Genomic DNA, 12815 nt, shown 5'->3' with positions numbered 1-12815 from the left:
ACCACTTAGGTGGTTTTAAAGACCTTACACCTTCCTTAGCCATAGATTTCCACCTTCCCATGGAATGCTCAATGAGCATTTTAATTTTAGTTCGTGTATATCAAAAATTTGGAACTTCCTAAAAATGTACTTTATAGGTCACTGATGGATAGTGTTTAGTCTCCGAGTGAATGGAAATATTTGGAATGGTAAATCATTAGCTTCAAGAAAGAGAAGACTAGAAAGTGTGGATCTGATACTGGCTCTTGGGGAGGACACCAGGAGTCAAGTAGTCCCTTCCCTCCCCAGTTTGTAGAGAGAGAGAGTAATTTGGGATCCGGTGGCTCATATGGGGAGCCTATAGCAGATTCAGGGATAGTTTCCATAAGTGGAAGAACCCTGCCGATTTGCTTGGTACCACGAGACTATGGAGAAGCTTATGGGGTGGGCATTACACTCACAGAGGGTCTGGAAGAACTGGGACACTGTGGGGGCTTCTTGGAGAGCCGAGGGGGAACTGAGGCTGTCATTTTTCACGTCTGTATCTATGAAACAACTGCCTTCTTTCTGAGCGGTGTTGGTGGCACTGTTTCTCAGAACCTGTGACTGGCTCCAGGTGCTGTCCTGTTGCCCAGAGCTCCTCCTGGGTGCTCTGGGGTGAGTCATTGCAGGGGTCTGTAATGGTGAGGGGTGAGACCTCGTCACCCTGATGCCCTCTCTCTTTCCCCAGATCGGGCCCAACACAGGCAGCGTCAGTGCAAACTTCCTCCACCCCGCCTTCCACCCATGTGTGTCAACCCTGCCCCTGGAGGGACCATCTCTCGAGGTAAGGGAGGAGCCATGTCTCCAGCACCAGCTGGGTCCAGGGCCTGTGGGGAGGCGGGCGGCACAGGGACCCTGGGTGCCAGGGCCGTAGGCCTCTGGAAAGGGAGTGAGGAGGAGCAGGTTAGCAGAGCTCTTGCTGCCCTCAGGGAGACATCATTTGGAACGGTCTGGGTTATTTCATGATGCTCAGCCACTTGGCTTAGACCCTACTGTCTCACTGGGCCTCCTCATGTGACCAGAGACAAAGCCTAGGCTCCGCCTGGGTGTCTGGCTCCAGGGCGGAGACGCAGAAGGCTTGGACCTTCTAGGCAGTCTCGGCTCCGGTCTCAGAAGATGCAGGGCGCTCATAGCAGGGTCAGAGCAGGGAGCCCGGCTCGACCCAGAGCCCTCCTTCTGGAGGCTTTGGGGACACCTGACATCACCATCCTCTCTCTTCCGGCGCCTCAAAGCACTTTACTGACATTCAGCTCTGCCTTTCGGGCTGTTTGGCAAGGTAGGCTCTCCCTTTGACCGGGAGAATATCAGAGCCCCGAGACAGGTGGCGGCTCACCTCAGAGCCCACTGGCACCCAGGGCAGGGCCAGTCCTAGGACCCAGGGAAGCGTCTCTGCCTGCGAGCGTCTCTTTTCTCCCCTCAGACTCAGATCTTCTCCAGCTTTGCTGAGAACAGTGCTCCTGGCCCACAGCCCTCTTCCCAACTCCACTGGCTGTCTGTCTCCGCTCCCTCAGGTTTTTAGTGGAAGAACACTATGACAGTTCCTAGAGTCTTTGCCTTCTGTGAAGACAGCATGTCCACTTGAGGCTCTGTCTGTAAAGTGCTTTGAAGGTCAGGAGCTCAGGAAGGGTGCGGGGAGCGCCCAGCGCCTCCGGTTCTGCAGCGCACGCTGCTCTGCCCACACGGTTTGTACACGCACCACCCCCTGCTGCGGTGGCCCTGGCTACAGACAGCAGCGTAGAAATCAGTCCTTCTGGCCCCTCTGCCCATTTGACTTAGGTATTAAAGAAATGCCACCCCCTACTATTGCCAAAACAAGAGTTGATTGCCCTTTTTTCTTTCTTTCTTAAAATGCCCTGTAACTCGAAAAGGCTGAACGTTAACATTTCCAACATGGCAGGTGAGTGGCTCTGAGAGTGTCAGATGTGCTTTGGCTAAGCTTACAGATGGTTAGCCCGGATTAACCAGGCAGCATGACTAGGCAGTGCCTCCTGGAGCACACACAGAGAAGGCCACTGCTCTTGGGAGCGGCAGCTGCCCTGCACTGTCGGCCCCGGAGGAACAGACACCCCCCACCCCTGAGCCTGGTTGTCTTCTCACAGCTGCGTCTCCAGAAGGCATCTGGGTGTGTGCATCTTTGCCTTCCCCGTCTCTCTTTTTTAAGCTACAAAGAGTGCTTGCCTCTGTTCCTTTGTGACGGGAGCAACAAGCCCGTAGTCCACGTGACTCTTGGACCTTTCTGCCATGCTCTCTGATTCCCTAGAGGCTTTGCTGGTACCTCTGAAGAAGGAAGTGCGAGGCAGAAACAGTCTCTCTGGTATTCAAATGGGAGACTAGTGCTCGAGAAACAGTGGCCACTGAAAGAGGTTACAGTGCCCATCCGAGTCAGATTTGAAATTGGAAAAAAAATATCACCTCCTTTCCCAATCTACCCCTGACTCGACCACCAACCTCTAATCAAGGCCTTGTTCCAAAGTCAAGGGTGAATAAATTAAGAACCTGTCCCGTCCCCTCCCCTGGGACTCTTTCCCACCACACAGATCTGAGATGTAGAGCGCTGGAAAGTGACACGGAATAGCTCACCTTCCAGCAGGATCCCGGAGACCACAGTACTGGTCCTGCCCATTTCCTGGTGTAGACGTGTTACCTCTTGGTGTGGTGGTTTGCCTCGGGGACCTTGTGGCTTTCCATACATTGATGGGAAAGCTGTGAGAACGGGTAAGGTGGTCAGGGTGGTCCCCTAGCCCCTGTAGGTCCCATTACCTTTCTTGTTGCCAAACTGATGGACCATTTCTTGCCATATGACTGTCCATAAAATATCAAACTCTGACTAGGTGGACAGGATGTTGACCCTGGTTTTAACAGATGTCAATGGCCCTCTGCTTTCCCTCCAGAAGTTCTCTGGTCTGCCTGAAGTACAGACTATCTTGGGCTTCCTCCTGTTGCTTTTTCCTGGGGCCAAAGTTTAGAATCCTCAAATTGCCCTCCTGCGTATTCAGCAGATTTTTAACCTTAAGTGCATGCTGCTAGATGTCCCTGTTTAGCACTTTGAGTACCCGATGTTGTGCTTGATCCAGAAGTGATGGAGAGATCTCTGAGCCAATAAACCCTTCCTTTTTTCAGAACTTCCCTCCTTTTCCACAGGCAGAGGAGTCAACTTTCTCTCCCCAATGCATGGACAGTAGAAGAGAAGGCTTAATGTTGGTGGAAAGGAACACGGGCATGCCTGAACCCCCTTTAATTTTCTTCAAGGTCCTCTAAAGCAGGAGTCGGCAAACTTCCTTTAAGTCAGAGAGTACACGTTCCAGTCTTGGCAGGCCATGTGGTTTCTCATGCAGCTGCTTAACTCTGCCATCATATCACGAAAGCAGTAATAGATAACACAGGAACAAGTGAGCGTGGCCATGTTCCAACAAAGCTTCATTTATAACAACAGGCAGTGGGTGGGTTTGGTCTGCAGATTACAGTTTGGCCACCCCTCCTCTAGACTAACCAAGAGATCGCAGAACCAGAGGGGTTCTAAGACCTGGTCTAAGAGTTGCCCTCATTTTGGAAAAAGCAGTGAGGTTTGTGGAGGTGAAATATTTGCTCAAGGTGACACTAGCTATTAGAACCCAAATGGAGAAAATGAAATAGGAAAAGAGGGCAGAGAGCTTACCAGAGAAAGAGCTAGTTGGTTGGCATCCATCACCTGACTTTTTTTTTTTTTTTACATGAAATCTCATACATTTGTTTGAGATATGTTTGTAAAATAGACAAAACAGTATGATGAATCCCTGTGTACCTGGCTTGAACAATGAACAAGCTCATGGCTGATCTTCCTATCCACTTTGTACCCTTTGGCAGCAAATCCATGAAATCCATAGCATTTCAACCTTAGCTTAAGTGACTGTCAGAGCAGAGTGCTATTCTGCGGGTTTCCCAAAACACAGGATGGGCCCAGGCCCTGCTTTCCAGAAGATCTAAGCTGTTGCCTCCTTCAGCTTTCAGATACCATAGTTTTCAAAATTTGGCCTCAGCTGCTGCCGCCACTCCCTGACTTACTAAGCTTTTGGATTCTTTTGAGGGAATTTGGGCTGCTGACAGTCCTTGAAAACTACTACTGAAGCTGGGTGGATGCCTTAGCTTTTGGCAAATTAAAGTGCCACTTGGCCACATTCAAAGCTCTGGTAGCATCATTTTCTGCTCCAAGGGTCTTGCCATTCCTAGATGGATCATAACAACCGGCAGTGGGTGGGGGTAGAGGGGTTTGACACAGATGGTGATGTCCCTTTGTGAGGTCAACCATGGCACCAGGGCCACCTTCCCTTTTTCCCACTTTTATGGTTAAACACTGAGATGGGGAGGGAGGAACAAGAGTTACAGCTGCCCCATTCTGCCCTGGATCTGCTTCTGAGAGCCCTGTCTCCCGTTGTCTCAGACCTTAGAGGGCAGAGGCGTCTCTGTCAGAGCACTCGGCAAATCCCTCTTCCAAACATCCCCATGTTATCTTTTTATAAAATATTTATTATTTTTTTAATTTTACTTTACAATACTGTATTCGTTTTGCCATACATTGACATGAGTCCGCCACGGGTGTATGTGAGTTCCCAATCCTGAACCCCCCTCCCACCTCCCTCCCCATATCATCTCTCTGGGTGATCCCAGTGCACCAGCCCCAAGCATCCTGTATCTTGTATCAAACCTAGACTGGCGATTCGTTTCTTACATGATATTATACATGTTTCAATGCCAACATCCCTATTTTATCTTAACCACAGCCATACCAAGTGAGTAGAGCAGGTTCGTCCTCATTTTCCCCAGAGATAAAATGGCCCAAGGTTCACAGCTGGCAAGTGGTAGACTTGGAACTGAGCCCAGGTGTTAGGACTTAAATCCCATGTTCTTGTCATAGGCCAGCGGTTCTGAGTGTGACCCCAGACCGGCAACCTCAGTATTATCTGGAAACTCGTAAGAAATGCAGGTCTTGGACCCCGCTCCAGAGCTAATGACTAAGAAACTGTGGAGGGTGGCTCCCAGTAACATTTCAACAAGCTCTTCAGGGGATCCTGGAAATCTTACCTAGAATTACAAAGCAAACAAACAACAAACAAACAGCTCCCACCCCCTCCACAGCTTACCTGCAGCTGCACCGCTCGCCTCTTACAAAGGCCTCCTTCCAAGGGACTGGGACCCTGAGGCCCTTGCTGTCACTGCCCGGCCCCAACATGCAGTTTCAGTCTGATTCCCACCTGACCCAAAGACCTGCCCCTCAGTGCAGGAAGGGGCAGAAGAGGCATGAGCCTGGCTAGAGCCCTGGGGGCGTGGTTTGGAGGCAGAATCCCATCTGGCTTTCACACACGTGCGGAACAGCAGCAGCTTCAGACTTTCACTGCTGCACCAGCTCAGTTCTTGGGCACAGGGTCTGAATCGGGTATTTTTCACCTTTGACTCTTCTGGAGATTCAGTCTGGTTTGCTAATATTCAAGAGGGCTTCCCTGTCCTGGTTCCAGATTCTTCACTAGTTGTAAGCCATTAAATGAGGTGGATGTGCCCCAGCTTAGCAGTAATCGCTATCTTACAGTCCGCCTGCTGGAGTGCAAGCCAACTGGGCACGTAGAAGCGATCTACCAGCCCTGGGTAGGACCCAGAGGGAACTTCTACTTCATTTCTCTGGGTGGACATTGAGCTAAGGCCTGTACTGTTTCCCGAAAAACCCCACTCTCTCTTCCGGCCTTCAGATGACGAGTTTGTGGGTTCGGATTTCCTAGGGGAGTGATTTCGGCAGGATCCCAGACCGATCCAGTCGACCCACCACCGGCCGACTGGAGTGTGATGTCGGCTCGGTCCCGGGTCCGCCCGTCCGGCAGGGGGCGCGCGGTGCCCGAGTCTCCCGTTCCTGCCCTTCTGCCCGGCCCCTGCCCGGCTCCGGAGTCGCGGGGGCGGGCGGGAGCGAGATGGCGACCGCCAGGAGACTCATGGCGCTGGCCGCCGGCGTCTCTCCGCGCCTGCGGCCATCGGGTCCCCGCTCCATCGGGCGACAGGGAGGCCCGCGCGGCCTCTCGACAGGCTGCTCCCGCCCCGACCGCACCCAGGAGGCCGCCGAGGCCGAGGCGGCCCCCGGCGAGCCTGGGGAAGGCGATGGAAGCATGGTGAACGGTGAGGGCAGTGGCGGGGGCAGCCAGGCTGCGACGCCCTTGACTCCTGGGGATGGCAGAGCTAGGGGCGCGGGCCGGGGTCGGGCCCTCTTCGGTATGGCTGAGACAGCCATTCAGTGGCGGGCCGCAGCCCAACTGCTGTAAAACTCAGTGTGGTTCAGGTCCAAATGGACCCCAAGCGCAGAGGTCTGGGACTGGAGCGCCTGCCCTGGCAACAGTAGGTGAGAGGTGCGTACCACGAGGGAGCTGGGGAAAACAGGTAAACGTCCAGTTCCTGCCAGGGCGGTGGTCTAGGGTTAGAGCATCACGGGTAAGCACATCCTTCCCGTTGTAAGAAAAAGAGAAAGCTCAGTATCCATCTGGGACTTTAAGATCTGAAATAGAGACAGAATGATTGGTCACAGTGGATCCCAGCGCTTGCCTCCTGAATAGTGCAGGAGATGAAACTAGTAAGAGCACCCCTGCCGACCAAGGATGGACAGAGTGTGCTAGCCTCTGCCTCTCTATAGAGCTGGAGTGGGTACCCCTGCACATCTGTATTATAGGTATGTCTGATGGGCTACTTAAAGTTACGCCCTCCTGTGAGGTGGAAGCCCTTTGAGTCTGCTTACATACTCTTTCTTGGCTACTTGATTCTCAGTAGTTTTAAGAGTGATCCTTCAGAAGGAGATAGGGCCAGGCAGAATCTTCCCTCTTGGCCAGTTGACAGGGGAGTCTTCTCCAGGGAAACAGTTTGAACCCAGGCCGCAGAGTTACAGCAGAGCTTGTGGAGGAGCGTTTTCAGGACACAGAGACTTGCCCAACACCACGGCCATTCTCAAGTGTCCTGTGGGGATCAGTGTGGAGGGCTGTGAAGACGTTCCCCACGTGACTTATGATCGATGCACACAGGTGCATATATATACACACACACATGCACACACACACAGGCTCTATAAAAAATATTTTTTGGAGCTGAATTATAAGCCAGAGACTGTGGGTGGAGAATGAAAAAGCTCTCCATCTCCTCTGACTCTGCATCTCCTGAAGGTCCACTCTGGTGCTCTGGAACTCTTCCTTCTGTTTTCAGTCACTCTCAGCAGGATTCTTCATGGTCTCTCTAAGTCCTGTGTTTGGCACAAGCTGCCTCTAGGTGGACATCTCACCCATTTGTGGTCTGAAATTGATCCAGAGTGCAAGTGAGCAGATGTAAGGTATCTCTCATGATGTCTGATGCATCCTGCCTCCACTTGGTTCACTGCAGTGAACTCCTGGGAGGACCAGCTCATGCCTGTGGCTCAGCTCTGGAGGTCTCTAATCAGTGTCCCTGCACAGAATCCGGATGAAAGGGGAGGTCTTTTGCAGGGTGCTGAGGTGTGATGGAGAACTGCGGCTTGGTGTTCAGACTCTGCAGGCATTCCTCCCTTTTGTGTATCTGTTGTTTTAGGAGGGGCCTTGCGTTGTCTTGACCTCCAGTGTGTGTACGTGTGCCTGTGTGTGTACGTGTGCCTGTGTGTGTGCCTGTGTGTGTGTGGTTGGTTTGGTTTTGTCTATTTAGTGCTTTCTTCCAGACATCAGATTAGGGGGGTTGCTGTCATCTAGGCTTCTATAGCTGATGTGTAAAGTCAGGAGCTTGGGTGAGGAAGAGGATGCTGGCTGGTTCCCCTCTGGTGTCTGGGGCATTGACCCTTCTCTTTCACAAGGAGATGCTTGTCCAGTGGGTCTAGGTCCACTGTCCCCTGTAAACCCTGAAGCCATCTGTCCCTCCTTTTTAAGATGCTCCTGGGTGGTTTGGGTCGCGAGCCAACATCCTCAGTATCCAGCCCAGGGTTGCCCTGAAGCATACCCCACAGAGTTTTTAAAGCAACACAACTATAATGCTTTTGTCCTTATTTTCTTAGCTTCTAGGGACCTATTAAAAGAGTTTCCACAGCCCAAAAATCTTCTCAACAGTGTGATTGGAAGAGCCCTTGGCATCTCACACGCAAAAGACAAATTGGTCTACGTGCATACAAATGGACCGAAGAAAAAGGTATGGTGGCAGGGAAACACGTTGGTCTGAGCCTCCGGAAGGAAACCAGCTGCCCTTTGCTCCCCTGGATTTCTCGTCAGGGAGGCCACAGTGGAGGTTGTTTGAATTGCGAATGGTCAGCAGAGAATCTCAGAACAAAGCTAGGTCTGGAGCAGAGTCTGGTTTAGGGAAAGGAAACATGGGCAAGTGAAGCGAGATGCTCTCTCATCTTGTGTGAGACAGGCCACTGTAGTGGGCCCTGGTGTTGGTCCTTCCTCAACTTCTTGGAACTGTAGAGGGTTAGGGTTGATGATGATTCCTGCTCCCAGAGTCTTGTAGGTCCTGGGACCAGGAAGCACGCAGGCAAACCATTCTGAATGAAGATTTTTAAGAATAAGGGTGGGTCCCACCTTGCCCTCTGGCTGGAACATGGCACTTTGAAGAAGCAAAGCAACTTGAGGTGGGACAGTGGCTTGGTGGGGGTGGGGGGAGGACTGGAGCCTTCCAAGGAGCTAATGATGGGGTCGGGGTTCTGTCTTGCACCCAGCCCTGCTGCCATGAGGCCTGCAGCTTTCCTGTGGATTCTCCGTGTGATTTGTAATACCTTTGTAGTCCAGAGGCAAGGGTTCTGATTCTCTCTTCTTTTTCTCAGAAAGTCACCCTCCACATAAAGTGGCCCAAGAGCGTGGAGGTAGAAGGCTATGGCAGCAAGAAGATTGACGCTGAGAGGCAGGCTGCAGCCGCGGCCTGCCAGCTGTTCAAGGTGACCCTCCCCTCATGAAAACCACACAGACCTCCCTCCTGGGAACTTTTTGCAGTAATGGTCTTCCTGGGCCCAGATGCTCCTAGGTTTAGGATGGCAGAGTGTTCAACCACTCAACCTATCCTAAGCCCTTTTCATCATGTGGTTCCTTTTTGCTTCAGCCATTGAGGGAACAGATGGATATTATTTTCTTGCCCCTGTAGTTACTCACTTTCTGTGGTTTCAGAAACCACAGCGAAGAACCTCTTTGTGGGGAGCACTCCCTCTGTACAAATAGACTTCTATCTTGGCTTCTGTTCTCTCCCTGTTATTTCATATAGGTTTTTCCTTGTGGCCTCATAGTCCTCTTGCTTACAATGAAAGAATCATAGTCATTTCTCTGTCACTTTGCACTGATTGGACATGGGTTTCTTTGAGTTTTTGGTCAGGCAGCAGTTACCAGATGTCCACTGCTGCTCCCAATCTTTCTTTCCCTTGCTAACTGACTCCTTTCATGGCTGTGCCATCCTTGGATCTTCCTCACAGTCCCTGGTCTTTGCTCTGCCAGGGACAAAGCTGTATACCTTCAGCTTCTCTCCCGCTCACAGTCTGCAGCTTCACTGTCCTGCTTCCTTCCTGGATCTGAGGAGGAAAGTCCCTCTTCCTATCCCGGGTCTCCATACAACCCTTCTCTTTTCTCTTCCCCCCTCTGTGTCTTCTCCATCCCATCTCTCACCCTTTTATTTAACTTTCCAATCCTTCCTCATCTGATTCTTTTCTGTAGGCATCAAAACTTCTTCAGTGTTGGGTAATCCTCTCGCGGTCCAGTGGTTAGGACACCGTGCTTTCACTGCCGAGGGCACGGGTTCGATGCCTGGTTGGGGAACTGGGATCCTGCAAGCAGTAGAGAGGCTTAGCCAAAAAAAAAAAAGTCTTCAGTGTTCCGATCGCTGCCCCGGCCCTGCTTCCCCACACACAGCTCTCCGTGCTTGCTGTCTGCTCCCCTCGAGCGCCGCAGCCCTTGCTGTGGTCCCGGTTCCCTGCACATCCCTGTGGTGTTTGATGGTGATTGTCGGCTGACTGGGGCAGCTTTGTCAGCGCCCAGCCTCTCCCCAGGCCTCACTCTGCTTGAATGTCTATGGCTTCGGCCCCGTGGGGCGTCTTTCTCAGCCAATGGGTGTGCCTGCTCTCCTTTGCTCTGGCTTATTCCAAGTTCCTCTTCATCTCCCACTCTCTGTAAATGTCTCCTTTTCTGTACTCCTTCCCCCAGTGGATCCTGTCTCTCTCAGAAGTTCAACCATCCTTTCTTTGTTTAATGTCTTAGAAGTTGCTATCCCTCATTGAGTGCCCCTACCTCAGGGATTCTCAATTAGAGGGGATTCTTTCCCCTAGGGGACACTTCATAACGTCTAGAGACATGTTTGGCGGCCACAAAAAGAGGAATGCTGCTGGTATAAGGCCAGGGATACTTCTAGATGTCCTGTAATGCACAGGACAGCCCGCTCCGATAAAGAATTACCTAGCCCCAAATGTCACTGGGCTTCCCTGGTAGCTCAGATGATAAAGAATCCGCCTACAATGTGGGAGACCTGGGTTCAGTCCCTGGGTGGGGAAGATCCCCTGAAGGGGGGCCTGGCAACCCACTCCAGTATTCTTGCCTGGAGAATCCCCATGGACAGAGGAGCCTTGTGGGCTTCACTCCATGGGGTCGCAGAGTCAGATACGACTGCGCGATTAAGCACAATGTCACCAGTGCCGAGGATAAGAGGTGCTTTTCTACCTGGATGTAAAAGGCACTTTAAACCGAGACCATGCGCAGCAAGTTGTGCTCACGTTCCTCCCCAGCCTGTTCTGTCTCCTCTGTCTGTGCTCGTAGTCTTGTTTGTTTGTATGTTTAATTGTGGGTAAAAAGTTTGCTCTCTTAACCGCTTTTAAGTGTACGCTTCAGTAATAGTAAGCACAGCCACATTGTTGACCAACCAATCTCTAGAACTTCATCCGCTTACAAAACTGAATCTCTGTTCATCCTAGTCCCTTCCCCAGCCCCTGGCAGCCACTGCAACAGCTTATGGGAAAACCTGAACAAACTTTTTGGCCAACCCAGTTCTTTCTATTTCTGTGAATTTGACTACTCATCATATAAGTGAAACTTGTAACTGCCTTATTTCACTTAATGTCCTCAAGTTTCATCCATGATGTAGCAAGGGTCAGAATTTCTGTGTTTTTAAAGGCTGCTATATTCTATTGTATGTATATATTCATTTTGTGTATCCGTCCATCCATTGATGGACCCTGGGGTCCTCCTTTTGGCCAGTGTGAATAATGCCACAGTGAACTTGGGTGTACAGATAACCCTTCAAGACCCTGCTCTCAATCCCCAGAATTGGAATTGCTAGATGATATGGTAATTCTTAATTCTTTGAGGAACTGCCGTTGTGTTTCCATAGTGACGGCCCTACTGTGCCTTCCCCCAGCAGGGCACTAGTGTTCCAGTGTCTCCACGTCCTCCCCACACTTCCTAGGTGTCTCCGGTAGGAGTCTTGGCTGATGGTGTTGAAATGGGTGTTAGAATGACATGCTGAGTTCGCCTTTAGGAATAGTCCCCAGCAGCCGCGGCAGGGTCAGGCAAGCCCAGAGACGGGGACCTGGAACGGGCGCGGATGCCGGTAGCAGCAGGCAGGAGCTTTTCTCTGGGGTTAAAGAGCTGCAGAGGTCAGAGGGGGGTCCGATGGCGGAGGCAGCAGGAAGAGTGGGTGGTGGGGAGCGGGAGTGGCAGAAAGAGCCCTGGGAGCGAGGCAGGCCGTGCAGGGAGCAGGCTGGGGTGAGCGGGAGGCAGGGAGGAAGAGCTTGCTGTCGCCTTGGGGAAGGCCAAGGGAGAGGGTGTTGCGTGTGTCTTCCGTATAATCAGACGGTCCGTGTAAACAGTGAGGCAGAAGCATGCAAGCTGAGCCTGGGGCCAGGCACCCATACTGAGCAGTTATGGCTTTCCTGCATGTGGGTGTGTGTGGCGTGCCCTTTTCCCGTCCGTCCTCTGTCACAGCATCTTACTGTCCTAGGATCTTTGTGTTCCTCCGTAGAGATCTGACAGTTTGGCCAAGGGCCCAAAGAGTCTGTCCACACTTTGATTGGAGTTATGTCACATGGCTTAATTCAGGAGGCTTTGCTCTCCTTGGGCAAAAACGTTTCATCACAGGAACTCCCTTTGTGTCCTTTTACCAAGTTCTATACCTTTTAAAAAACATATATATACATGGTCACTGTTGCTGTTGTGAATAGGCTTTACCTGATACCATTTTAAATTACAGCTGGTTCTTTCAGAAACCTGAGGGGAGAGTTTTCAGAAGGGCAGTCACTCCTCAACTTGTCGGGAGTCAGGTGGGGCTGAAGCTGCCCGGGAGCGGCGCCTGGATTCCAGCGCCCAGCGCCCACTGCCACGTGTTGAAGCCTCTTGACTCATCTGCGGCTTGCCTCTCTTGTCTTTGCCCCTCGTAGCTTGAGCTTTTGAACCTCGTGCCCTCTTCACATGCCACTCCTGTTTGTTCTGGCCCCTTGCTTACTGTTTGCTCCTCAGACTCTGGTTTTCTGCGCTTCTTTTCTGCCTCTTAGGTTCAGAGCTGCTTGAGGGCAGGGACCGGGTGTCCCTCGCTTGGTGCCCAGAGTGCCAGGCGTGTTGCTCTGTCCATGTTAGAGACTTGGCAAATGTCTTGTTCGATTTTCTCTAGAAGAGAATGTTTTAAAATAATGTTTTTCTATAATGGCTTTAAAAACATTTGGTGTTAGTTCTAGAATAGGTTCCCAGTGTAGGATTCTTGTTTCAGAGGTATATCTGTTTTACAGTATAGACGGCATATTTCCTAATCACCCCACTCACTGAAGCTTTCTAGATCACTTGGTGAATGCATCTGCTTCCTGTTGCGCTATGGGGTTT

General features: G+C 51.5%; 1 protein-coding gene across 19 annotated transcripts in view; it reads left to right on the top strand.

Moving 5' to 3' along the window:
* Window positions 1-12815, top strand: part of DHX30 (DExH-box helicase 30) — a 28912-nt gene that overhangs the window by 7998 nt on the left and 8099 nt on the right. For 14 of the 19 annotated variants that reach the window (XM_027957699.3, XM_027957696.3, XM_042236312.2 and 11 more), the window contains 4 exons: window positions 710-805; window positions 1890-1918; window positions 8036-8166; window positions 8798-8908. In XM_027957699.3, coding sequence (XP_027813500.1) covers window positions 710-805; window positions 1890-1918; window positions 8036-8166; window positions 8798-8908 — 367 coding nt within the window. Of the gene's footprint in view, window positions 1-709; window positions 806-1889; window positions 1919-5927; window positions 6157-8035; window positions 8167-8797; window positions 8909-12815 lie in introns of those variants that run through there. The other 5 variants (XM_042236315.2, XM_042236314.2, XM_042236313.2 and 2 more) reach the window with 2 other exon arrangements.

The sequence above is a fragment of the Ovis aries genome, chromosome 19, assembly GCF_016772045.2.
Source record: "Ovis aries strain OAR_USU_Benz2616 breed Rambouillet chromosome 19, ARS-UI_Ramb_v3.0, whole genome shotgun sequence".
Taxonomy (NCBI): Eukaryota; Metazoa; Chordata; class Mammalia; order Artiodactyla; family Bovidae; genus Ovis; species Ovis aries.
Note: the sequence above shows the minus strand (reverse complement) of the source record. Positions and strands in the feature narration are given on the sequence as shown.